General features: G+C 46.9%; 2 protein-coding genes across 7 annotated transcripts in view; one reads left to right on the top strand and one right to left on the bottom strand.

The window, feature by feature from the left end:
- PCSK6 (proprotein convertase subtilisin/kexin type 6) overlaps window positions 1–27468 on the top strand; it is a 76089-nt gene that overhangs the window by 13790 nt on the left and 34831 nt on the right. The window contains exons 2-4 of one of the 5 annotated variants that reach the window (XM_046899174.1): window positions 17441–17562; window positions 22328–22406; window positions 23696–27452. The gene's annotated coding sequence lies outside the window, so the exon portion shown is untranslated. Of the gene's footprint in view, window positions 1–17440; window positions 27453–27468 lie in introns of all 5 variants that reach the window. The other 4 variants (XM_046899173.1, XM_046899172.1, XM_025153994.3 and 1 more) reach the window with 4 other exon arrangements.
- PLEKHO2 (pleckstrin homology domain containing O2) lies at window positions 112–27288 on the bottom strand. 2 transcript variants are annotated; one of them, XM_003641823.6, is made up of 6 exons: window positions 27101–27288; window positions 23537–23689; window positions 16821–16937; window positions 9687–9791; window positions 7269–7367; window positions 112–4788 (listed from the first exon to the last, which is right to left on the bottom strand). In XM_003641823.6, the coding sequence occupies exons 1-6, from the start codon at window positions 27107–27109 to the stop codon at window positions 3553–3555; spliced, it is 1719 nt and encodes a 572-aa protein (XP_003641871.2). In that variant the 5' UTR covers window positions 27110–27288; the 3' UTR covers window positions 112–3552. The 2 variants fall into 2 exon arrangements, with proteins under 2 accessions (XP_003641871.2, XP_025009763.2); XM_025153995.3 differs by lacking the exon at window positions 27101–27288 and adding an exon at window positions 23800–24013.

Below are 27468 nucleotides of genomic sequence, written 5' to 3'. Positions count from 1 at the left end.
ACAGCAGCAATCTGGCCCCAGCCCGACCATAGCCTGTGTGACACAACCTCCTTCGCATCAAACCCTGTGGCTCTTCTTTGCTCCTGTTTAGGACAAATGGCTCTTAAACAGTTGATATTTAAAAGGGGGTTTATTGCCAAATCTCAAAGCTCTTTACAAGGAGGAGACAAAGTGCTGCCTTTCCGCTGGATGCAGCGGCTGCTTTTGAGATAGCCATCCACATTTGCTTGCTTGCAAGCTCACTTCCTTCCTGTCACAAATGTAACCTAGTGGCACAGCCTGAAACACAGAATTGCACCCCAGCACTTCATGCCCACAGGGCTTTTAGGCACTAGAAAGAAATCTTAGTGTAGTCAGAAATTAGAAGGGTAAGTTTAAGAGGAGCAAAAAAAAAAAAAAAAAAAAAAAGTGCATGATGTACACTGATAAAAGGAGTTGCTGCAGGAGTTCAGAACAAAAGCTGAACAGAGCAGGATCCAATCTCTGACTGTGACCAGCACTGCCATTTGCAGAGGAGCAAGAAGCACTCCAGAAGGCTTCTTGGGTAGTTACAGGGTAACTCACCCTCCTCCTTTAGGGAGAGCCCAGCTTAGGACCAGAATTAGGAGAACAAGTGGGAAAACTGCAGAAGCAATATGATGTTGTTTCTTGTAAAGTCTGGGTGAATCATGCTTATGGCCAAGCTAGGTATTTTAGGATGAAACTGCTAACCCTATGAGCAAAAGTAGTTAAAAAGTCTCTATCATAATGTTTTCAGCAGTAGAGTTACTGGGTGCTATGGAGATTCCATCTAGTAAGTTCTGTTAGTACAGTAAAAACAGTAATTAGCTGTAGCCTGTAAAATGATTTAACATGCCCATTTCCTTACAAATAGAGGTTTGTTCTGTTAAGAATTCTACTGATGGGTATTCAGTAAAATGTCAGACATTTATTCATTAGAATATTCGGTATTATATAAAAATATACAGTAAATATAAGCACATCCTGTAGGTTTGGCTGTAACAGTTAAGGATGTCTCAGTATCTTCATCAGTACTTTGCCAGATGGGTATCCACAGAACACACTGCCACAAGAAACACCTGTGAGAGCAAAAGCATCTGTATGTATTTTGGGTGGTGCAGCTGTTCCATAGGCTATTTCCATTCTCATGGGCTTTCAGTTCCAGGCTTTGATTTGCCCATCCTGGAGTTTAGGACCAACTTCCACTTTGGGGTCTGGACCCGTACCAAGAGATTGCCGTGGTTTTGTGTCTTCCTGGTAGTGTGAACTTCTTTTCCTCATCTAGTTTATCACTTAATACAAAACTGCATCCTTCAAATGCCTGCCTGCTCTCTGAAGCTGATGTCCCTCGACTTCCAGTGCGCACCAGGTTCTGACAGCTCACATTTATACCACACAGTGTTCGGTAAACAAAAGTGCACATGCAGAAAAATACATTTAGATAGCAGATAGGCACTGAATATTTTCTGTATTATTAGCCCTTGTCCTAAGAATATTTGAAAGCAAAACCCACAGTTCACATTCAGTGTACAGCAGCAAATTACACAGACCCAGAGTTTGCTCCGGGCTGCGTGCTTGGCAGTGGGCTTAGGACATAGGAATCTTTTTGTCTCACAGCAAAGCTTTTGTGGCACCTGAGCCCTGAGTGTTTGACCATGTAGAACCCCCCGTGTGAGAGAATGACAAGTGATTTTCCATGCAATGCCTACAGCTCAAGAAAGGGGGACAGGCCACCATGGCTGTTTTAATCAAAAGAGGCTCTGGGTGGTGAAAAATGGGACATTTGGAAGCCCAAAGATGATATTTCTGTGCTCAGACACATGAGCCCATTGGCAAGGCTAAGAAGAGATGCAGACAAAGCTTTACTGGGCTGCTGCAAAGGGAGGAGTTTGCAGCCCACTGCAGCCTTGTGGAACCTGGGAAATTATACAAAGAAAATGGAAGAAATGGAAATGGGAGAGCAGAGTGCAGTGCTGACAAATGAGAGAAGAGCTAAGGTAGCATGTCACTCCTTAAAACCAGTCAGGGAAGATTGTCGTTTTCTGTGCTTCCAGAGCCTGCCTTAATCAAAGGAGAAGCCCTTCATGGTGTCAAATGATTCCCCTGAGAGCAAATACCATAGAGAATAGGTGAGGGGACCCAGCTCAGGTACGGTGCTATGCAGCAGCAGTACAGACATGATTTTATCACAATGTTAATCACTAGAGACCACGGGAACTGGGACTGCTTTCAGCAGGTGGGTGGGGAAGCTGTGGGAATTGTGCCAGAGCCTTCTTGTAATGCCTTCTTCAGAGCCTTCTGCAGCAGTGTATTTTCATTTTAATAAACTTAAGCCACAGGGACCAGCCCCAAAGTTGTGCACACAAAATGCCTTTCCCTCTGTACTCCAATTACAGGTGTTTGTGCCAAACCATGGCTCTCAGGCTGGCCAGAACACAGCAGGTAGAATCATGTTAAATAGGAAGGGGGATCCCATCCGGTCCGGCTGCCTGATGTGCATGTTCCTGTCAGTTAACATCCCACAGCAGAGAGCCAACAGCTAAGGGAATGCATATCCTTAGAAAATGAGCTTCTTATGGACAAGCTGCCCCAGGGCATCTCCTGGACACAAGCTCTCCAAACATCTGGCTAATTGTTCCCAACCCTGATGGCATTCAGAGTTACTGGATGAGTACAGTCCTTACAAATAAACGTGTTGTGATGCTACAACACACTTCTTCAAAGGCCAAGGGTAACCTGCTTTGCATTGTTGCCTCAGTTTCTATATTAATGGAACCGGAACAATTAATACTTGCCTGGCAGTGATGCATTGAGACTTGCATTCACTTACACAGCGCTTAGCACACCTACAGCTCTGCCAGCTGGACTCAGAAGAGTGCCTTCATGCAGATGTGCTAGATCTGAGGACATTTCTTTTAGGCAGGAGCTGGCCAGTTTTGCTTGCCCTCTGTGTGAAGTCACTTTTTAACTGTGAAGGTAGTTTTATGCGTGTCTTCAGAGAAGTTGAAACCATTTATCCTTACATTCCTAGATGTCACTGGGCCAGGTGCTCCAGGAAACCTTGCCAGCAAATGTATAAACAAAGTTTTCTCTGACTACGTTTATCCTTAAATGAATTAAATGGGAAGACCAGATATGTGCCAGTGTAATCTGGTGTCTGCTTGTGAATACAGATAGGCAGGGGCTTTTGCTAGAATAACCATTCTGCTTCCTTCAAAAATTGAACTTGGTTTGACTATCAGAAATTGTTAAGGACTGATCCATTCACTCGAAAGGACTTTGGATCAAGTCCATAAAGAATGTTCACATTTTCAAACTGTTCAATGTCTTGTAACGTTCTGCTGTGCTAAAGGGATCAGAGCTGGACTAGTATGTATGTACAGCGTGAAGAAAGAGAGAGAGGCTATAACTGAAAGCTCAATTCTGTTCCATATACATGGTGCATGCACAGCAAAACACCACCTTTTGAACACTGGCCTAGCAATAGTACAAATCATAAATGGCAAAAGTTTAGCTTTGAATTCTGAAAAAGAAGTCTCTTTGAAGAGTGTGTCAGGGCGCACTTCTCCTATAAAGAGTCACTAGATCCTTTTGCTTTTCTTTCTGTTTCTGTGTTGCTTCTTTTTTCAGTTCTCCAAGACTTTTAATTTCTTGCAAGACTTGTGTAGCTTGCCGAAGTTGTTCTACAGCCTCATTGAGTAATGTCTCTGCCACCACCGGGGGTCCATTGCCCTCCTGGGCCTGCTCCAACCCTTCCCGTAAAACCTTCTGCAGAAGTTTTTCTGCCTTCTCCCGTTCGTTAGCAACTTTCTTCTCCATTTTAGCTAAGCAGTAATGGGAATCCTCAGCGAGACCTTGGTGTGGAAGTGCTCTCTGTGTACTTTTGGAATCAGACAACAAGTCTCCCAGAGAAGAACTGCGAAGTTTCAGAGCTGCAGGGGTTTCTACAGATATTTTTTTCTCAATAGTTCCTTTTACGCTCTCATGGCCTGACTCTGTAGCTAGGGAACTCTCTCTCTGTTCTGCTGAAGTTTGCTGTTCCCTCTCAGTTGAGGTTCTCCCATTTCCTTCTTCAGTTTCAGCTGTTTGGGATGCTGACTCTGCTGCTTCACCATCTTCAATGCCATTCACCGGGGACTTGGAACTGCCAGACCTCAGTTCTTCCAAACCCCCATCTTCCAGATCACTGTGACCAGAGTTCATAGTGGCTATCATTTTTTCTGATAGAACCTTAGGAGGAGGAACAGGAGGCTTTGCAACATCTGAGGTAGCAATTGCAGCAAGGCTGCCTTTGCTACTATCTCCTGATGATTCCAAGTCGTTTGCATTTTTAGGCTCAAGGACTGGTTGGTCCCAAGCAACTTTTAGCTTGTCTGGCACACTCTTAGGAAGAGGAATTGGAGCTTTTGCTGTGCCCTTGTTGCTGATCTCAACAAGCTGATCTGTGTTCTCCTCACCTGGTGTGCTAGATTCTTCCACACTCTCCTCTCTGCTTACACAGTCCTCTTCCCTGGCATTTGCATTGTCCTTTGATGCTAAGCCTTCCTTAAGCTTCTTATCTGGAGGCAACGGAGGGGACATCTTATGTTCCTGATCAGAAACACTGTTCTCTGCATCATGGTTTTCTTTTGTACCAGAAGGTTTTGTAGGTGGCATAGGTGGCTTTGGAGTTTCTTTTTGAGGTGGTGGATTCTCATTTTCGCTGACAGTGGAGTCAAAGTTTGGTGGTCCATTGTCTACTATATCCAGATCTAATCGCAGGATACCATCTGATGTAGACTTGGCAGCCTGAAATGTAACAGAGAACTTTATCAATTTCTATTCCATCAATCCCCTGCTCAATCCTTTTACTTCAAGGAATTGCTATGGATACAGTGGTACAAACACTTGCAGCATGAAACTTCAGCTTCAAGGGGAAGGTGAGGGATTACTGTTTTGCACATCTACCCCCTATTTATACTTACATCTGTTGAAACTGCCAGGAGAATATGACTGATAACAAAAACAGTGCTCTTAAGAGCAGCTGCTTCTGCAGCTCAAGAGCAATCCACAGAGCTTGGGCTGCCTCTGTGCAGCACCACCCTGTAATACCCACTCACAGCAGTAGCATTTATCTAGTAAGTGAAACCTAATGAAATCTGCTATACCCAAATTTAATGAGCTGTGATAAACCAAAATATTCTACCTGACAAAGAAAGTAGGGTCAAATCGTGTACCCTACAGCAAATGTTGAATGCATCAAATGAAGATCTCCTATCCCTCTGCCTAGCCCACTTTTTCTACAGACCAACACGCTCTGTGAATGCTATGGGTGGTTTTGCTGCTGAATTACTTCCTGCCTGATGGTGCAGCAGCTTGCACAAGAATAACAAACTCAAGAGCCACAAGCAGTCAAAAATTAGGACCAAAGCATAGAATTTATTTTAATACTTTTTTTGAGCAGAGCATCTCAAAGCCTGCTCCACACTCTTATTTCTCTGTTTTCCTGTTGATGCTAAGAAGCCAGCTCTGACTGATTTGAGTTCTTTACCCTGTAGTAGCTGGATCCTTCTACCCCCCTCATTTACTGTGTGCTTAGCCAAAGCACTGCTGCTTTCTGCTTTTGGGACTGTCATATTTCCATGTGGCCATACAAAACAAGTTGTCGGCATACGCTGAGATCACTTGGCCAGAGGTTCTACTGTAACACCACTGCCTTCTCACTCTCTCTCAGCCTAATGTCATTGCTGCCACGGTGAGGCTAAAACTAACTGGTTATACCTCCTGCAAACCACAGGCTGCCTGCAAACTTCTCTAGCAGGGGGATATCCTAAAAAGGGTGGATGTGGTAAATACATTGCAGGATGTGAGCTTAGTGCACTGGATGGAGAGATGCAGTGGCAGTTCCTGTGTGAAGGAACCCAATGCTGCACAAAAGTGCAACTAGAGCCAGAGTCCTGCAATGCAGAGTTTAGGTAAAGTCTCTCTTGCCTTTCCAGCCCTTAACAGTGAGAGAGAGACAGGCATGCTGCATCCTGGCTGCTCTGTCTTGAGCTGTCCTTACCTGGCCTGCTTTGGCACTGAGAATATTCATTCATCCCCTTTCTCTCACAATGCTGCAGCCAGCAACTCTCATACTCATCTTTCTGCAGGCTCTATTCTCTCTCCTTGTTACTGCTTTTGAATTTGGAAGCCAGTTTTTCTTGAATTTGGCTGAAAGTGAGAGCACTTACAGATATTTATGTCTGAGGAATCTCATGAAAACAGGGAGCTGAGTAAGGCTGAGAGGGCTTATCAGTGCCTAGGGAAGGGCATCCTGCTTTGCTGAGCCCATTCTATGCATCAGAGAATCCACACTTCATTGCTTCTGCAACTTCTGTCATGTTTTGCTCTGTTGTTTTCTGAAGGGATGGATAGGAACCTGTGATTCATTCCTATGCATACCTCTAGAAGACACACTCTCCCTCCATTTCTATGCAAAGTGAAAAATCTTGGGGCATCTCATTTCCTGCACTAGCGCCATCTGAGTGCTGTGCAGACACATAAGTCAGAGTCTGGGAAGCCTGAAGAAAGAAGGTTTGATTTAGAAACCTTCGTTGGTTTAGATTAATGTTCTGCTAAAATATCAATCTGTCTGTGGAAGCTTTTTCATAAATCACAGGAATCAAGCATTCATAAGAACCTCTCCCACAGAAATGAGCTGCAGGTTTATTTTGCAGTGTTATTTCTTTCCCTTTTTTTTTAAGTGACAGATCCAGAAAATCAGTTAAGGGTAGACAGGCTAGTCTATAAAACTGCCTGGGAGAATAACGTATTCTGTTTCAGAGCTAAGGAAGGGTTTGTAAACCTGAAAGCTTGTCTGTTTTTTCCAGTTAGTTTAATAAGAAATACAGCTTCTCCCCACAGACCGTGCAGTTCTTGTATCTTTACACCACTGTGGCTACAAAATCACCACCTCTTTGCAAATAAATATAGCAGCTTCGGTCTCTTCTGATTAAAATGAAACTATAAAGGCTCTCACCAGACAGCGAAGCAGCTCATGAGTTATAGGAAGCTAAATATATTGTAACATGTTGCAGCAGCTACAGATCTATGGGTTAACTTGGAGATCAGTTAAAGAGGTGTGGGCGCTGTGTTTCCCAGGGCAAGCCATTCCCCTCGTGAGATTTTTCTGGGCTGTCTGTACCTAGGTTTTCCCAAGGGTTTGCCTGTAGCTGGAAGGAGCAGTATACTTGGGTACAGCTGGTCCTAGCTGGGGAGGTGGCTCTGTCCCCACAGGATGTACCTACCTCCTTGAGGTGGCTTCTTGTGGGCGGCCTGCGACCGTGGGCCACTTTCACTCTGTCCCGAGTTACGTGGTCCAAGGAAAGGCTCTCATCTACTTTCACCTTTAAAATGAAGGAAAACAGAAAAGGAAGAAGGTCATTAATTTCTCACAATCCATCTATAAAATTCTCGCTATCACACAGGAATGGATGCAGCATTTGGATCCAAGGAAGGTTTTTGAATATTTTCCCTTAGTTCCAGCTTGCCTGCAAAGCCCTATGTGTATGTGATGGGTATTTAAGGTATCTTTAATGCATGTTTATCTAAAAGTGTATGTTTATCTAAAAGGCACTCTACATCAAAGCAGCCAACCCTCAGAGGTCTGCAATTACTAGCCTCCTCTCTACCAAAAGGGCAGGTAAGAGAAGGACACAGGAGGGCTTTGTTGCCCCCACCGCAGCCTAAGCTAGCTCTGAAACTGCTGTTGCCATCTTAGAGGTGAAAGCCCATTAATAACCGTGACCTGATGGTGAACTGTATCAGCAGTTCTTCGTAATAGACCTTCCCTTGTACAGCTCTAATGACTGCAGGAAGCTGAATAGAAGGTGTGAGCAGTGACCTGGATTAATTGCAACTGTAGCTGAATTAACAAATTTATTTCCTGGAATCAGAGGAGAAATCCACTGCCTCCCATGTGTGAGCAGGGAGGAATCACAGAATGGTTAAGGTTGGAAGGGACCTCTGGAGGTCACCTGCTCTAAACTCTGCCCATCAAGCAGGGCCACCCAGAGGCTCTTCTGAAGCTCTCCAAGGAGATTTCCAAGGAGAAAGACTCCACAACTTCTCTGGGCAGTCTAATAGGCTGAAGAACAGCTAATCCAAGCCAGCTGAGGGCCTGACCCATCAGCTTGTGCCTAGCCTGTGCAGAAACATTTTAAATCTGAAGTCTGATCTTTAGCAGAATTAAAGTCTGGCTCTGTCTGAGAACCTGAATCCTCATCAGGAGCATTGTCTCCAGGCGAAGGGGAAGGGAGGTGACCCCAGACCTCACCACACCATGCTGGGGAGGGGGCTGCGGACTTTGCTGCCCACTGCCCTGCTGCTGCAGGCAGCTCTCAGTCTGCATCGGTGGCTCCAGCAAGGGCTGAGCAGCATTGTGTTAGAGGACATCGCACCTCCTACCCGCTGTAACGTGAGAGCAGACCTGGCTGCTTGGCTCTTTGCTGCTCTACTTTGTAATGGCTTCTCAGGCTGCGCACAGCTGCTCCCTGTAATTACACATGCTGCTCCCTGCTTGGTCCAAGGGCTCCAGGTATCATTAAAAACCTGATGTGGGATATGATTTGCCTAGGTGAAAAAGGAGCATGTTCCAGCGTCTCCTCCAGCTTTCGCCCTATCCCGAATAAAAGCAAAGCCCAGGCTCTCAGAGTTTGCATTCTTAAGCGCCACCAAAAGAACTTAGTTCTTTTCCCAAAACTTTTACTTACTGCTTTGGTTTCCTTTGCTAAACAGATCTTGCTGATTTCTTAGTCTCCTATTTAATCCTGCCTAATTCTTTGTGTCATTCTCATAATGGTGGTTTTGTGCACTTTCTTTCAGTTACAAAAACAACTGAAGAATACATACTGCTCTTTCAGTTTAGTTAGGGGCTGATTACAAGGTAACCGAGAGCAGGGCAAAGTTAGTCAGGCTTGAGAATGTGCAGTTTTCATTGTTGCCTCTGCACACCAGAATGAGCGGGGAACTGGGGAGCGCTGGGGCCGGTGGAGAGGAAGGCAGGGAGAGTGCATGGGCTGAGAAACCTTGGAGTAACTTTCCATTGGACTTCTCTCCAGCCTTCAGCAAGAATAACTGGTGGACTGAGTCACTGCAGATTTTTCCAGTCTTGAAGACTGTCCTAACCAAATACCTCAATTTCCAGGCTGCTTGGTGCTGGGCATGATGACAGTGTAGGGAAGACAAGTCCTCCCAGTTGCAGCCTGTTGCATCCTCCAGGAGAGGGGAACACCATTGCCTCCACTGAGAGCCTGATCCAAAAGCCACTGATGCCATCAGACTATCTCCCACTGACTTTGGTGAGCTCTGGTGTCCCATGGGTCTCTCGGTGAGATGTTAGCTCTTGCAGCACTGATGATGCCTCTGTACCATCTACTCATCCTACTGTGCCTGCCTCTAACCCTACCAGAAAGTATGCAAACACTTCTCTATATGATCTAGCCTCTTGGGCTGGGAACTAGAGGGACTAAAAACTCCTAGCCTTTGAGGATGCAGCTTGGTCTGCCTTGCATCCAGCTGTGAATGGGCTTTCTTTCCTTTGTCAGTGCCTGGCATTCAGGAAAGACAGGCAGCCTGGGATCTCAGACAAATTCTGTTGCTAGCTAAATAAGCAGTGAATGAGAACTGACACAGAAGTACATGAATTTGAAAACAGCATCTCTTACCTCATCAAATATTTTGTTTTTGCCTCTATTGATGCCCTCATTCAGGGCTTTTATCCATGATTCCTTTTCTTCCGAAGTTGGAGCTTGAAATTTGATATCATGAACCTGCAGGAGCGGAGAGAGAATTTTGCCTAAGCATTACTTGTCAAGAACAGAGAGGCAGCGTTTTGCATTCTGTATATCCCTTCAGTTTTTATATAACATTCAGTTCCAGTCTGTGTTTAAAGTACAGATTCCTTTGCACTTTGGCAAGTACTTCCCTTCATAGCTCCCGTGAACAGAATTTTGTTACGCTGAGCTGTTTGCTGCTGTCGTTCTATTTTTGCAATGAGTAATTAAAGTAGTAATAAGTTAAGAGTGTCTTAGTTCTGTAACATCTGTGGAATAGCTCTTACAGCAGCAGAAAGTTTTTGGTACAGTGAATGGTCAAACTGCGTGCAGCAAATCAGAATGAGAGTCCAAGCTGTTTTGTGGCAGTTCAGATGCTATCAGCTACTTTATCTCCAACTTCCCCACAGGCTGCAAGTAGGAAACCCACATGCCATAGGTTCTGCCTTCTTCCCTGTTCCTGTGGCTCTGCAGAACAGAGCCAATACAGGAATCCAGGGCTCTGACCTTGGCTGCACCAACCCTGCTTCAGCTGCACACAGACAGGATGCGGCTAAGAGCAGTGTAAGTGAAAAAATTAACAATATCTTTTTCTGCTCGCAAATGAAAAAAATAGAAGCAGGCACTACAGACGTACATTTTCTGGGGTCTGAACAGCTGTCTTAAGAATACAGAACAATTAGGCCATAGAAGAGGCAGCTGGTAAAAAAGCATAGGACAAAAATGAGGACAGAAGCAATGGATCGTATGGCTGTCCCCCATTCAACCAGCTCTGCCTTCCTCCAGAGTCATCCCAGGGCTGTGCTCAATGTTTTTAATCTCTAATTGACCACAGCAGGAACAATAAGTAAGATGCTATTTATTTTTCTGCTGTGTGGTATTGTGTAGTTTTGCCCCAAAATACACTTCAGGTGAGAAAAATGCCATCTTCGTATTACAGGTTACTCTGTGGCTGACTGGCTTGGATCCAGATAGCTCCACTGAATCCAAATAGCTGCAATCTGCACTGTACAGGCACAGAGAAATGCTCTTGTGCTAAAGAACATCATGAAAGCTGCAACATCAAGCACTCAAAAAAATTAGACAACCCCAAAGTTGCCTAGGCAGTCTTAACCAAGCCACTACACAAGTTCCTCATGTGTCTATCCCTAATGACAGGGGTGGAGCTTCCTACTGAGCTATCCCATAGTGTGTTTTATGGATCAATATTGACTGCATTGTGCTGCAGCCCTACCCTGAAGACAGAATTACCAATTTTGCTGATGATCTCTTCTTCACTGCTTATCACTACAATATCTGAGGGCTTCACAAATTACTTTTCAGAACAATTATCCATGTTTTACAGATGGGGAGGTGAGTTACATTGAGGCTTACCTAAACCACATACTAGTAGGGTCTCAGGTAAAATATTTTTTTCCAGGTATTTAACATCCTACAGTCATCCAACACCTCTGTACTGCCCTCAAGACCAGCTGCAGTCTCAGCCTTTTTGTAAATCAGGCTCCACAGTCTGAAATCACAACAGACTCAGAACATCCAGGCTATACAAGATGAGGGTGACAAAGCTAGTGCTCTGAGCAGCTTCCTGTTTTGTTTATGGTACAATGAGGCAGCAACTGTTTGGGGTTTCAGCAACTTCTGAAATCTTACAGGCCTATGCTATACGGCTCCCAGTAGGGATGCTCTTCTGACCCATACAGCACTATTAAAAATTCTGTAGAGCTAAAGCCTGATCTCCTTACACTCACTCTGGCTATTTAGCTAGGAACCTACTGCCCTTCCTTTCTGCATTTATTGCTCACTGTAGTGCCAAGGTTTTATACCTGCACACCACAGCAACAAAATGCAAGACCCTTGCAACCAGCATGGCCAGCAGGGAGTTAAGAAGCATTTCTGGGAGAGTGTATTTGTTCATTTAGTTTGCATGTAAGGTGATGGGGCCAAATGTCTTCCTAAGAGCCCGGAGAAGAGGTTAGGGCCTGAACCATAGCACTCTGGAAAAAGGGTTCTTTGTCTGGGACGCAAAAGGATCATGCTAACCAGGGAATCTAAGGAAGGCAAGGCTCCAAAACATGGTGACAGCTAGGTTTTGTTATAGCCCAAGCAGGCCTGTTTCTGTGTGTGCTTAAAAACTTTTTTGTTTGGAAACGATCTCACCCCAAAGCTTTGTGATTACAAAAGCATCTGAGAAAGCTCTACTTGTGAGCAGCTGTGCTGTTGCACTGCCTGGCAAAGACCTGGCATCCCGCACCAGGGTTTAGAAATCTTCGTAAATGGTGTTCAAGGGAAGGATTCCTGCCTCACTTCAAGCTTCCTCTTCTAATGCCACTTTCTGTGCCTTATTCTCAGCCCAGGACAAAAGCCGCTGACCTCTCAAAGCTGGGACAGTGACAAAGTGCTGGTGTCAGCTTGCGACTGCGCAGCACGGCAGAGTGAGGTCCCTGGGGAATTGCTGGTCATTACTGAGAAGCTGAAGTCTCCCTCCGGCATGCCCTATTTAATGCTGACCAACTGCTGCAGCCACCGATCACAGACCCAGTGGACAGCAGGGGGAGGGGAAAGCGTGGGGAGATGCTTCACAGGCAGCAGCACAGAACCAGTGCACCCAGTTTCCTTTCTACAAGAACATTTTTTTCCTTTTTAGCATAATATACGCAGATACTAAGGAAGAATCAGGCTGCTGGGGCTCTGAGGCTGGCACCCGGGATGCTGCCACACAGAGCCTCATTGTTTCCTTGCAGTCCACTGCTTGTCTGCCTCCCTCTGTAGCTCATGTCCTCCATCACAGGCACTGGGGTAGGAGGTTTGCCCATAGTAGGATGGAAGCTCGCTATAAAGCTGAGGAAATAGAGGAACAAGCCAGAGTTGTTGTTCTTAGTTCTGCTTGCCACTGTGGTTCTGTAGACTAGTGTGAGACAAGGAACAAATTAATTTACTTTGTCTTTATTTTTATTCATCTGAGTATTCAGATATCAGAGGACACACAGCTTTAGGCAGGGTCTGATCTCCAGCAGCAATTTTAGATAGAGAGTCAGTGACACCAAGCCTAAAGCCAAAGGGCAGGAAGCAGGGCAGCCCATCTGCCCTCCTACCTGCTAAGCCAGCTGAGACTGAGTCATGACATAAACAACTGCCTGGTGTGCCAGGAAAAGCTGTCATGACTGAACTAATGTGATAGTGACCATTGTGAGCCATGAATACAGTGTACGCAATTTACTGTAAGTGAGTTCGAGCACAGCGCAGCCAGTCAGTTCCTGCTGAATCACTGGCTGCATGTCATGCAACAAAAAAGGCTCACACTCTGGTCACTGCCTGTGACGACAGTGAGCACATCTCTCTGACTGCCCCGTGTCTTCTCATCAGTCTTCTGCAAGCAGGGACAGCCTCGTGGCTATGCTGACCCCATTATCCAGGGCCAGCCCTAAGTGATTTATCTGACAAGCCTGGAGAACCAAAAAGCTGGAGTTTAAGACATTTACCAAAACAAGTTTTTTGCTGAGCTTTTCTGCTTGATGCTACCAATGTGTCAAGAAGTGAGTGACAGAAACCTGCATATTCTCAGCCATTTCAGTGCAAAGCTTCAGCAGCCGGCAAGGGTAGGCAAAACCGGACTGTGAACTGCTTGTGTTCTTCTGGCTGAGGTGTGGGAACATGTTCCCCTCTGCTGGCTTTTGTCACCAGGTGGTCACCTCCAGCAGATGCCAGAGCACAGTTGGGTCAGTAACTACCCAGGGTGCAGCAGAGGCTATCTGCCAGATGTGAGGTCATCTCACATCTGGGTCCTTGTCAGGTTGGATCACAGAGGGAAAAGTGGAAGCAAGGGGACTATCAATTAGGGGATTTTTTTTTAATTTTTTTTTCCTGCAGCTGAACCAAGAGTTGCCTCATCCCTGGGAATAACACAGCAACACAGCGTCTCTGCCACGTTCAGCCTGGGCAGACCCCTGAAGCAGACTCCTCAGAGCATAAGCAAATGTGCTTCACTGCAATCTCTGTCAGCTTCCCAATCTGGGCCCCTGCTGAAGGGAGCCGCAGGTACCTCCAAAGTTGACCGAGGGGAAAAAAAAAAAAAGTAGTGGAAATTTCCACAAGTGCTGAGTTTGTGCCTGGCAGTGCTAGGGCAGGACGTGTGGGAAGCTGCAGCACTTGCTGGTGGACTCTTTCCCATACTGCTACCCTCTTTCTTCCCATTCTTCATCCTGGTAGCTGAAGGCTTTCAGACCTGATGAATACCAGGCTTGTGCCAATCTCTGGAGTCTCTAGGGAGCTTACACGAGACATGGCTTATGCTGCTCTTTGCATCATGAGTACATTTAAGGTCTCCAAGCCAAGGTTGCTGCCCCTTCTTACAAATTCTCAGCTAAGCTCTCTGTGTTCGACAGTTTTCATTTAATTGGTGTGACTGGAGTGAAGCATTCGAGATTTCTAAGCAGAATGGGTCTTCTGCACACTTCCAGCTTCCTTTGCCGAAGAACCAAAGCGCAGGGGACAGCACTTTGTTTCAGTTCCACACAAGGAAGCTGTCCAGTGCAGGCGTGTGACACGCTCATATTGTGTTGTGGCTTAACAAAAATGTTATCCCTGTGACTTGGGCAAGCAAAATCTGGGGTACTGCCATCAAACAGCAGTGTTAGCAAGGCAACTTATTTATTTGGGTGCAACTGTAGCTACAGAACTGTTTTAACTGACTGATTCACTGCAGGCAGAGCTACATTGAGCTCACAGTTCCTTCAGACTCTGGGAAGGGTCTGAGCAGTTTCTGTTTTATTGTTTGCTCTTTCCTAGTGTCCTCTGCTCTTCAGAAACATCCCATCGAGTATTTAAACCTGGATTCCCCTAAAGTTAAACTGGGGTCCCTGCTTTCTGCAGTGACATTTCTATTTGCACACTGGAATAGAAATGGCCTTTCCTGGCTTACTCGCTTCCTTTCTGCATTCTCCAGCACTGTGCTCAGGATAAGGGGCAAAGAAAAGTAGTGACACATGAAGGGCTGGGTGACTTTAAGCTGTAGTGCACTCTGCAGATGGCAGCACGTCTCCCAAAAGGAAAATGTTGAGCAGATATCTATTGCCACAGCTGCAATTCCAAAACAGAAGAAGGACAGTTGTGTACGTTGGCCTTCTAATTGAAGTTTGTTCTAACATCTGCAAAAGTATGTTGTGTGTCAACACCCTCACCAGATTCCCAGCCAAAAGGAGGGTGGGAGGGGAGCAAAAAACAGGGAACTTTTCATTTATGAAAGCCTTCCCTTTTACCAAAAGATCCTTATAAAAAGTGGCTGCTATCTAGGTTTCCATTTAGTCACTGGCATGAAAACCAGGGGAGCTGTAAACTTGCCAGGATGCCAAAAGGGTGAAGTTTCCCTTTCAGTGCAGAATTTGGGCATATCTTTCTCCTAGCAAGAAACAAAAGGTTTAGGAACAGATCCCACACTCTTTGTTGATTCATGCAGAAACATACAGCTATTATACACTTTGCCTAAGTAATATACTTGCAAATAATAACAATAATTCCTACTATGCCTCCATCTCTGCTCACGCATGCTATTATTTGCCTCCCTGGGAGGAGGTGTGCACACAACGTAGCCAGAAGCATTCAGCAGGGGCAGTTGTTGTGGTCCCGTCTCCCTCTAGAAAACGCACCAAGCCTGCCAAGGTTAGACATTTTTGATCTAAAATTGACATGATTTGTGATTATGAAGTTACAAAACAAACATCAAACCTCCAGCCAAACTGGAGAGACTCAATGCTCTGTATCCAGTGCTGAGCAGGAGCTCTCTAGCAGAGGGCTCAAATTCCAGGCTACCATAACCTTGGTGTGCTGTGCTTAATATCACTTTTCTTCCTGACGCAGACTGGGCCTACTTGCAAAACAAACATAATTCCCCTTCTCTCTCCACCCCAACCCCAGTCCAAGTGAATGTTTTGGGGCAGGAGGACTGCCCTTGTTTTGTTGTTGTGAATGAAGTTTAGCACAAAGATGCTCTGAACTCAGCTGGGGTCTTGAGGCACCATTACACAAATAAATACTAAGTGAATGAAGTGAAAGAATAAGCAGTAATGACAGCAAGGACTAAACAGTCTCCATTTATTCAAACAAAATGGAGATGAGGAAATGCATGCAAGCTGATATTTTTGGCTGTTCATATTCTTATGGAAATTAATATGTTTTTTGTCCCCTAACAACCTTTCGGATCTGCATGGAAAAATTTAATAAGATCTTTTAAGCCAATAAAATCACATTGAAATTAGAATGTAAGTCAAAGTGAGTTATTTAAGAGCAACAACAGAAACATCCTAGCCCAGAAAGATGCTGATACACCGTCAGCAGGAATGAAGAAAATCTTCTCAAATATGTGTAGTGATTATGAACATATATTGGCCTATATATAAGAAAAAGTGCTTCCTTGCATACAGTTGTGCCCAGGTGGATACTGAACTCCTTTGCAACATCAGCCTGGTTATTAGGTTCTGGATACAAGTAGGTGCTGCACAGGCACCTAAGGTTGCCGAGTTTCATTAATCTCCAGAATAAATTTTCTTCTAAGAACTGTTTGGCTGCAAGAAACTTTGTAGTTACTTTGCAGTTACTCGGACATTCTCATATGAGCATGTCCAAGGACAGGAACTGTCCCAGTACATGGATTGGGATCATTGACTTCACTGGAACTTTGACAAAGCTGCACGCACAGCTGGGGCAGGGACACTTCCCCATCCAGGGCACATGGAAGAACAGCAGATATGGTTTCACACCACTGCTCAAAGAGTACTGGGAGAAAGAAAATGATAAAGCAGAAAAATATCAAGAGGAAAATGTTCTTGTGAATTGAGTCAAAGGAAGATCCTTTCCCCAACACAAGAATAAAGTCTACAGGACAGTAATGTTCGTCTTTGTACATCCTAGGTCATTCACAAACAGGCAATTTCTCCTAACTGCCAAACAAGTGAATTTCAGAGCCTTTTGTCTGCTGCCTGGGGACTCATTTTGAAGTTAGCAGAATTGAGGGTGAAGAGAAAGCAATCCTACCTTCTTACCCGGGGAGCGGATTAAAATGAAACGGTTTTTCTTTTTTAGTAGTGCACGCAGTTCCTGGCACTTGTCATAACTCTCCAGTTCCACTGTTTCTATGCATTTCTGCTCATCCTGCAGAGAGGGAATGAAACATTATTATGAATAGGAGGCACCGAAATCAATCATATACCATCAACCTCTGCGTGTGTTCCCTTTGCATCTGTCTAAAAGTTCTTCTGCCTTAAAAATAAATCTGCATGCAGACAGCAAGCCCCCACAGATCAGATTGGTTTCCCACACCCAAGAAAGCATGCGGGTCTCTAAGCTATAGGCTGATTTGTGGCTAGTGGTCCACAGAGGCTGTGCAAGAACATCAGCCTCTGCCGTGTCTGGTGGCTCCTTCCAAGGATCCACAGCCAGATCCAAGGTGAGAAGGACTTTGCCCAGCTAGAGGCTGGGAATGTGCTGCCAGTCCTGCTGCAGGGGTTCTTTCTGATCTATACAACACGTAACACACCACACTTTCATAAGGTTTCTTGACATGATCTCAAAGCCCTCCCAAGTTCCCACTTAGCCTGGCAAAATCACCTTCTTCCTGCAATGAATGAAGCCAGTGTTATTCTGCTTTTTCACAGGGAAGAAGATGGACTAGGCATCAGAACTGCCCCAGCCCTGCAGGAAGCCTGTGGTAGATGGTGGGCTGAGCTGAGCCCTGCTGGCACACTGAGCCAGGAAGCCTGGCCCTCCTGTGAGCAAGGTTGGTGGCAGCCACGTGTGACTGGGACACACTTCTCTCACAGCCATGCTTTGAGCTGTCAGAATGCCTAGGACTGGAAACACAGCCCCATACAGACAGCACAACTGTCAGGGCCAACGTCTCATTGGGGAATATTTATCTCTGGTGTATCTGCACTGATGACTGCAGGCCGTGAACTTGGCTCATTTCTCCCAATAACATAACTAAAATTCCACACGTGGTACATGGCTCAGTTCAGCTGCAGAGCACCATCCCTAATAGGAATTGCAGTGTAGCGCCAGGCAGATAATATTATTCATGTCTCAGAACAGACCAAAACTCCCTTTTGCAACATATTACATAAATAAGCAGTGAGAATTGCCAAGCAGTTGTTGCCAGTAAAGTGCTTCAGTCAGCGTGCCTCGCAAACCTCTCTGTTACCATCCTAAATTAAAACCTCCGGCCACGACTGTCCCCAGATCTGACTCTGCTCATATTCATAGTCGTATGAGTTTGTATTTAGCAATTCCTGTAGCAGCAAGGGGGTGTGGGGTGAGGAAATGTGTCGTAGCCAGGAAGTTACTGCGTGGCTGGAGGAGGGAATGGAGAGTTCAGAGGGAAGTGGGCTGCGGGGAATTTCCTTCGCTTACCACTTGACATTTAAGTCACTGTGCAGAGCCCAGGCTGTATTCAGTTTTTTTAACCCTCTGATCTGGAGATGGGGGCACAGGAGAGCCAATATGAGGATGCAGAGCAAATTCTGAGCCTCACAGGGCTGTCTGGATCTAATTTAGGTTTATTATCGTTATGGCATTACTGTTTATTTCATTTAACACTGAGTAGGTGAATGTGACCAGAGAACTGGGAAGAGGTATATTAGGAGGAGGAGATTAATCTGCCCAAACCTAAAACCTCACAGATAAAATCCTGCTGACATTACTGAGCCCTGTAAAGGCTCCTGCTGCCTGGTTTTGCAATGTCACTACAAAAGGACAGGAGTGGAAATAATAACCCTTCAGCAGCCAACAAATCAGAGAGAAGGGTGAGGTCAGTGATACATGCCTAGGGGACGGTGATCTCATCCTGGCCTTGAGTAGGTGACCACCCACATCTCAGTGCTGCCACACGACTGCTGTGGTCACCCCCTCCTATGGGAAAGTTTGCTGAGCTCGGGGTGTAAGTGTAGGTGGCTTGGCTGGACACTGATGAGAGATCTGCACCGAGTCCCCTGGCAACCCTACACATCCTTGGAGAGCAGCTCTGCCCCCAGCAGAGCACAGTGGCTCTGTGCCAGCCCCCTTATCCACGCCTTCCTGCCTGCCTCTTGGACAGGAAAGTTCCCTCGGATCCTGTGCAAGCCATCCTCCTTATCCTAAGAACTGTCACAGGCTGTGGTGAAGCTGGGGGACAAAGAGGACTCTGCAGGTTGAGCAGCTTTGCTGCGCTGTCTTTTGACTTTCAGCTGCCCCTCTTCCCATGGGAGGCTTTGGGATCATGGGCTGCTCAGGGAATAAAGGCAGAGAGGATGGGGACGTGCCGGGCCCTGCCTCCTAAGGGCAGTGACTTGACTTTGCTCCTTCATCTCAGAGACTGGAATTTCTCAAGTTATCCTCTTCAAGGAAGGCAGGGAAGAGAGCAGCCAGAGAAAAAAGAAGAAAACCCCACGTATGAGGCAAGGGAAAAGAATGAAGTTCAGGCAGTGATAAAATGGGACTTTTGTCTCTGTTTTACTCAGCCCCTCTGTGTGCCTACCTGGTCACAAAGAAATCTTTTATGTCTGTTCTGCGTGACTCAGATAAAGACCAAAGGGCCTGACCCTGCCACAGGTCTCCACGTCCCTCCAACCTCCTGGGACCTTGAGGATGCTCAGCATCAGGCAGAGACAAGGCTGCCTTCAGAGCCCTGCCCCTACAAACTGGTCTCAGACACAAGCTCCTGCTGCATTTTGCCTCTAGTATCCCAAGGAAGTGAAAACAATTCTTTTCTATTGCACTAAGACACAAAGGCTGGATTGAGCTGCCTGAATCCCCACTCAGCAGTCTCTCCTTCCAGCAAAACATGGCCTGCAGGGTGTCCCATGATGCTGCATTTGCTGCCCATCTCCACGCCTCTCGCATGGCTACAGACATGCCTAGAGAACAGGGAATTCCCTTCAGGCCTTCTTCCCTGTATAGATTTTAGTATTTGTTTTTGAAATTGCTTTTGTATTTGCTGTAAGGGACAATCAATAAGACACTTAAAATCCTGGTACAGAAAATCCTACACTCATGATTTAATGCAGAAGAAAAATACCATTAGCTATTCGTGGAGCACACACCGCTACTTAAACATGTATGTGTTTGTAAGCATTTCAGTGCCAGGCCCTGAGGGAGAACATTACTAAATACCTATACATATTAATGCATATGCTTAACCAAGGAATCAGACTTGGCAAAGCTAGAATTTCCTGAATGAAATGTTGATAAAAGGGAAAATAGAACTGGTAAAATTTAAAGTTTTTACTACTTCCAACAAAGACTGCATCACCAATACATACTAGTGGTCTGTGAGCCTCCACTCTCTGTACAATGCCTGGAATGCTTGAAATAATAATCCTCTTCTCCATCTGAGGATCTCAAAGCATATTGATAAATCACATTTGGGTATACATTGCTACCACTTTACCGGTGCACAAATGCAGACGTCAGCTGCACCGCTGAGTTAACACAGGAAGCCAAAGGCCTCGTGGAACCTCTGCTCCCTAGCAGCCATCTTACTTGGTAGATTTTTGCCCAGTCATACGGCACACTTAAAAAAAAAAAAAAAAAAAAAAAAAAAAAAAAAAAAGGAAGAATCAAAAAGAGAGGGGAAAAAAAAAGTTAAAATCAAAAAGACTGACTCTTTCTAATCCGTGGAGTGATGGCATGGATTTGTTTGGCCTCTCTGCACAGGACTGCCTGTTCTGCAGGTGCCCTCTGTAGTTCTGCAGGCTTAGTTTTTATTCCAGCAAGAATATGCAGAGACAAGAAGACAGAAAACATCACTGTAAAATGACCTGCATATTTGGTTCTTTGTGGGCTTGTGTGCACTGTCACTGAGATGCATTGGTAATTTCCCTGGGATCTGAATGCCACACAGCTGTATGTATTTGCATAGGTGCATCTCTCCTGACATTTGGGTATGTAATGTGTACCTTGCACATACGTCTTTCTGAACTGAGTCTTAGGTTTACATCAGGGTGCAGCTGTAGGGTGCTGTAGATGGAGCCTCAGCAGATAACAAGGAATACATTGCATCAGCTGGATGAAACCTGCAGCACAGAGATGCACGGCTTTCACCCACCATCTGCTGCAAGTAATACAATAGCCATTTGCAATTTGCCTTCAGGAGGTAGCTATGCTTTAAAACAGATGAACAGATGCAGTATAGGGAACCTGCTTCCAAGGCAGGTCAGAGGCACATTCCAGGAGATTTCTATTGATGATGCTAAAATGGTGTTTGTGTTACGCTTAGGCTGTACTTAAAATGTTATTGCCAGCATCTTTTGTTGGCCTTCTCTGCTGTTATTCTGCACATACAAACTTCAGAGACAAGTGCAGCTGCTAGCCCTGTGCAATTGCATAAACAAGTGTGCCTGCATATGGAACAACTGCTGAAGGCAATGTTAACACCTCTTCAGGAAGGGCTCCAACACTCCAGGGACTGATAAAAGGACAGCACGTCCAAGTCACCAGCTCGTTTCGTGGAAATCGGATGGGTTTCAATAAGTAGACTCTCAGCTTGCCCTCGGACATGGAAGCTGGCCTCCCTCCCACATAACTACTTTGGTCTAACTTAGCTTGTATTTCTGTTAGCCAATGTTTTATTTCCTTGCTTTTTGAAGACTGTTAACCTCCAGTTCAGCAAGCACTGAATAATCCTATTTAAAAATCTCTCTTCTTAAGAGCCAAAAAATGCAGATTGAGATCAGGAAATAGAAGCCACCAGAGCACGCTGCACCACAGACTCTCCTTTGACATTGGGCAAGTCACTTCTCATCTCAGAAACTTCCCCAGTTGTGAGACACAGACAGCAACACTGCCCTAACTCACGCTACTGGAAGATAAATACAGTAATAAACATGAACTACAATTGTGCGGTAACAGGACCCCTCCTGAGTACAGAAAATTGCCATTTCCTTCGGTTTCCTTGTTGTAAGTCTGCACAATCACGTTGTGCTACCAGATAATTTTGTAGCAATTTCCTCTCCTGAGATATTTGACTTCACTGTAAGCTAGTTTAATAGCCTATAGATATTAACATGATCCCTTATTTACAATAATGGGGCCTTGTAGCTACTGTAGCTTACAGATGCAATTTATTACAGGATGTTACCACAATCCACAGGCTACCAGAAAACATTATGTCTGGTTGTTACAAATGCCATTTTCCTTGTTGAGACAGTAAAATAACCCTTTAAATGATCGGGATTTTTCCTTCTTCTGAATGTCTGTGAAAATTAATCTTACTTTAAAAGCTTTCTTTTCCCTTGTGGTAATAAGAACCTCCATGTATCTTGCTTTTAAAGGCATGTCCTTTAAGGAAAAAAAACAAAACAACCAAGTTGTGTTTATAGATTTAAATCTGTTTGTTCCTGTAGCTTCAGCTGGAGTCAACAGGTGTCTGGGGCACTCGGATGTGATCTGCAGACAGCCAGCAGTTTGCAGGACAGGCTGTATCTCTGCAGAAGAGCTGCAGGTCTCCACACCCCCACCACTCTGCCTGTCTTCCATGCTCCTCATTACCTGACTCTGACTTTTCATTTCAGTATTCTTGCACTCTTCGTGACATTTCAAAACCAAGAACAAACGCCTCCTGAAAGCCTTGGGATGTGGGGAGAGCAGAAGGTAATATCATTTAACCCGAAGTGCTCATAACAAATCTTCCATATTAGGCAATACTATGTTTTTAGAAAAGAGAACCAAACTCTTTTGTCTGTCCTGTTGTTCCTGAAACCATCACAGCAGTGCAACTGTTGACATGTTTCCCCATTCCTCTTCCCTTGACATGTTGGACAGAAACTGGACGTGCTTTTGTCTTCTAGCATCCTGATGCCCACGAATGCCCCAGTCCCCTCCTGCCAGGTGCCACACAGGCACACATACCAGCAGGGCTTAGCCTCAGCTGCCCCTGTCTCAGACCTCTCTGGGCTGCAGCTTATGTGATCTGCCCACTAATTTATTCCTTTGGGGACCTCTGAGGCCAACCCCACTCTTACAGAGCCCTTTCAGCCCAGGAACAGAGCACCAGACTCAGGGATATTTCACCTTTCGTTCTCGCATGAAGATACAGGGCAGATTTGGCTTGGTTCTTACTTATTTCTCATGGAATTAGAAACAGCTCTAAATGAAGCTATGAACTTAAGGCATTCAACTTATCTAGGGAAGTTCAGGATAAGGCTCCCAGGGGTCCTTCTCTTAGCACTAGCTTGCTCAACCAAAAGGAAGGGATGAGCCAGACCCAAACTGTGTCCTTGTTTAAGGATAAATCAAGCACTCACAACCTCATCCTGTGCCCATCGTGGCTCAACAAGACCCTGCACAGCCTGGCAGGCAGTGGCTCCAGCTGCTTGAGGGGTGCCCAACAGCTGCAGGGCTGCCGGTTGTGCCCTCCAGCAGCAGGTGGGCAGTCAGGCTGCTACAAAGCAGTTTTAGCCTTTAAATGCCAAAAACTACGAGCACATATCCTGCTTCCGCCCAAAGTCTTACCCTGTTCACCTTCTCACAGGATGTCCTGCCCCCGTTTTCTTTTTTCTTTTTTTTTTTAACAATGATACTGTCAAAATATTTACTGTCTGAAATATTTATGGTATATAATATACTCTAAAATGCAGCAGCTGTCTCTTCTTCATTTAACCTCCCTGAAAGTATCTGCAGAAGTCCTTCTGAAAGGAATGGACTGGAAAGAAGAGTGAAAATCAAAGGACTGTGTCACTGAGGTCTTGATCCTGCCCAAGGGGGTTAAGCTGTGACCATACCTCATCCTCATAGACCACAAGTTGTGTTTTCCGCAGCTGAACGTAGCGATCCTTCCACAGTCCCAGGAGTCCTCCACTGCTTTTCTTTATCCAGCCAAATTTCTCTGCACTGGGAGCAGGCTTTGGTTTCTCTGAGACCTCCTCCTTTGTATCCTGCAGGGCCACCAAGAAAAGCAGAAGGGAGAAGTTACATTGAGAGCACCTTCCATCCACCTAATGGCAGTCCCTGGAAAAGCCTGCCCAGCAAAGACCACAGCACCCACCATGTGCAGTCTCTCCCCAGCAGCTCACAGGGAGAAAGGCTGGGACCAGAACAGCATCTTCCAGAGAACACTTCTACAAGGGAGAAGAGATCTCAGGCAACTCCTGCCCCACAGCCCCGACCTCTGGAACAGGGCTGGGGAGCGGGTATGGACCCTGAGACTGCTGCTGCCCTGCACGCAGAATCCGGCACGGCTTCTGCCCTAAGCCTTTCCCAGGAGCAAGCAGAGCCAAATCCCCTTACAAAAACACCTCACCGAACTCGTGACCCTTAAGAGGAGGCCAACCCCAAATCCTCCAGAGCCCTTCCCAGAACCACACTGTTACCCCAGATTTGGCTTTCCTCCCAGGACACAGGACCTGTTGTTGCCTGTAATGGCACTAAGCAGTATTTTCACAAAACAAAGGATGCATGACCAAGGCAGAGTCCCAACCATCCTCAAATGGCTCTGGCTAGCTGCTGATAGGGAAAAATCAAAACAAAACAAAACAGAGTGTCTGTAGCTCAAACATCATGTTTCCTACCATGAGGAAATCCCATGTGCATCGCAAGGAGTCAGAGCCAGACACTCCCATGTCCAGAAAGGAGTGGGGATAGGGCAAGTGAGTACAGACAGCTTCCAAAAATCCAGAGGAAAGCCTTACTAACAGATCTGTTTTCATGCACCCGACTCCCAGCAAACACACCCTTGGATAGTATTTGAGTGAGCTGTTCCTTAAAGATAGAACTTGCACCCATAATGAGAAGCAAAACAGATTAAATTTGCTGTGTGCAAGCGCTTATTCCAGCCTCCAGCAAGGTCAGGAAGAGGCTCGATGTCTGAAACACAACCAGACTGCCTCAGGTCAAGGTAAATCACACGGAAATGGCCACCAGCCCCAGTGCACTTTGCAGGATGAAGCCGTTTCATGGTGCTGTGCTGTGCTGTGTTTGACAAGGCCCCGCGACAGGATGACAGCGCACCAACAACTTTTCCGGGAAATGGGGAGGACTGTGTTTTTTTTAAGCTTGACTTTTTAGGTTGCCAGGAAGTTGCAGTCAGTTGCGATCTGCTCCTTCAGCAAACATCAACCGCTGCACCAATACAGACCTGTTGGTGCATCATCCCTTTTGCTGTCATGCTTGGGCACGGGCTTTGACCTCATCCCTAGCAGTTCTGCTTGGACACAGCTGCACCACCAGTGACTTCCTCACCTGTCTCCCTGTTACTCCCAAATGGGTTGGGGTTTTTTGCTGTGTAGATCAATTTTCATTTTTTTCTCTTGATGGCAGAATGGCTGCCTGAAAACACACAACAAATCAGCCTCTCTGTGGCCTTTTTGCTCTGCAGGGTGAAAACCCTTTCCTCTGTGGTTTTACAATAAAAGTATTCACTACAAAGTTGCAGCATTTCACATCTACTGCTGAAAAAGCGACCCGCCCTCGTCACCGCTTTGGTTGGAGGTTATTCTCATGCTTGCGCTCCTGCAATCTCACGGCATTCACCAGCTCCCTGCCATCTCCGGACAATCTCTTTTCTCCAACCCATTAGGATTTCCACTTCTGGGCCTAATCATCCCTGCCTGTGCCTGAAGCCTGGCTGCTCACCCCCTCTGTAGCAGGACTGATGCTTTGACCCACACACGGGGCAGAACGCATGCATGGGATGCTCTCCCAACCACACGGCGCTTCCCGTGGTGCTGGCATCCCATGCCTCTGGCTTGTGCAGCCCCTCGATCTGTCAGCGAGGGAAGGTTTGCCAGGGCAGAGCGCTGGGAGCAGGACTCGGTGTCCGCTCCATGTTTGCTGCCTGTGATTCCATGACTAAAATTGGAGGGCAGCACAAAGAGATGATTTGTTGTTGTTAATTCAGCTTTCTGCGGGTATTCCTTCTGCTGGAGGCAAGAAATGCTAAGATAGCCATTCCAGGGTGTTCCCGAGCTGGATTCGTGCCTGATGCTGGTGTAAATCCATGAGAATAAACCCACTGACATCAGCCGAGAGAGCCAGCATAACCAAGGGAAGAACTGAGTTTTCTGTCACTGCCTGAGCCAGCGGCGCTGGTCCCGCAGCCGGTACAAGTCATTGGTGCGATTTATAGCATGGTGGCATTAAAAGTGCAGCACGAGTTGGACTCCGCTTTACCTTCATGTTTTACAGCTCGGCAGGGATGTCAAATTAGGGACGTGGGATGGCTTTTCATTTAACCATTAGGCAGTTATTTCTGCCTTCCTTCCCCTGAGTTGTAGGGGCCTACAAAACCACATACTTTCTGTGTCTTCTGTCAACAGCAGAAGCCAACAGTGGGACTGCGGCGGTGCTTTCACAAGTTGCACACACTGCACAGGAGCGTTTTACTCAGCAAGCAAGTGGTACAACTGGTCCATCCCATACTGCAGCACGGATGCATCTCCAGATGCATCTCCAGTTGTGTTCCCGAACTTCAGCTGCTTTCCTACCCCTCCACGTTCACTCCTGACATGTTGTTGGCACTTCCACATCTCCACGATGCAGGAGCAATACCAGACACCGCACACACACATGTGAGACCCGGGAAGCTGTGCCCACTCTCAGTAGGACTCATTTGTGGCTAACGAAGGGCGTGCAGCCCCCAGCCCGGCAGCGCCCGCTGCGTGCAGCCGCCAGCTGGAAGCACTTTTGTGCTATGGATTAATTTCATGTATGCCGGCGGATAATGACAACTTTCAGTCCCTGCCATGCTGGGCTGCCTTTTGGTCTCCCCGCTGTCGTGGCCCTTTTGGAAGAAGCCCTTATTCTCACCACAACATTTGAGGAGTTAAGCACAGGGGGAGCAAGCCAAGCTCCCAGTGCTGCATGTCCTGGAGCCTGCAGCCTGCCCTGCCGCACCTTCCTCGTGCATCAGCAGCAAAACCTCGTCGGGTGGAAGGGAAGAAGGAATAACCGAGTGAGCAGACGCGTGGAGAAGAGGACCTGCTCAACTTGCCAACAAATCTGTGGCATCACGGGGCCGTGAAAAGCTCCACGTGCAGAATCGCGACAGCCTTTCCCAAAGGAGGAGGAGGAGGAGGAGAAGGACGGCCACTGCCAGGCACCCGGCCAGCACCCAGCTCGCGCCCGTTGGAAGCACAGTACGCAGCAGGACGCAGCGCGGGGTGCCCTGAGCGGCGTGCCACCGGGAGCGGCCCCACTCTGCTCACCCTCCCGCAGCACCCCAACTCAGCACAAGTTACACAAGCGGCGGGGCTGGGGATGCTGCGGCACCAGCAGAGGAACCCCCCGACCTGGGACCGGCCGCGATGCCCCTCCCTGGGGCTGAGCTCCTAACGCGTCCCGGTACTCACTTGCTCCATGATCGGGACCGGCCGCCGCTCCTCGCCGCCCGCTCAGGGGCTCCGCCGCCGCCGGCGTCCCGCAGCCGGGCGGGGGGACATGCCGGGCCGGGCCGTGCTCTGCCTCCGCACCAACTTCACGCCGAGCAGCAGCAGCAGCAGCCGAGCGGCAGCACCGGGTTTCCGGCAGCTCCGAAGCTGCGAGCGCGGCCCCAGGGAGGCGGGGATCCCCCTCCTCCGGCCCCGGCCCCGCCGCCGCCTCGCCTGGCCCGGCCCCCGCCTGGCCCAGCCCCGGCCCCGCAGCTCCGTGAGGCCGCCCCCGCGGCGGGCGAGGGGTGGAAGACGTCGGGATGGAAGGACCGGGGTCGGTCAGGGGGCTG

The sequence above is a fragment of the Gallus gallus genome, chromosome 10 (genome assembly GCF_016699485.2).
Source record: "Gallus gallus isolate bGalGal1 chromosome 10, bGalGal1.mat.broiler.GRCg7b, whole genome shotgun sequence".
NCBI classification, from domain to species: Eukaryota; Metazoa; Chordata; class Aves; order Galliformes; family Phasianidae; genus Gallus; species Gallus gallus.
Note: the sequence above shows the minus strand (reverse complement) of the source record. Positions and strands in the feature narration are given on the sequence as shown.

Excerpts from the sequence above, each read along its gene's own strand:
- PLEKHO2 (XM_003641823.6), bottom strand. Across the intron at positions 16,938-23,536 it reads TTGTGGTCTATGAGGATGAG|GATGAGCAGAAATGCATAGA; the intron begins GTATGGTCACAG and ends CCCTCTCTGCAG. Across the intron at positions 7,368-9,686 it reads AAAACAAAATATTTGATGAG|GTGAAAGTAGATGAGAGCCT; the intron begins GTAAGAGATGCT and ends TTCATTTTAAAG.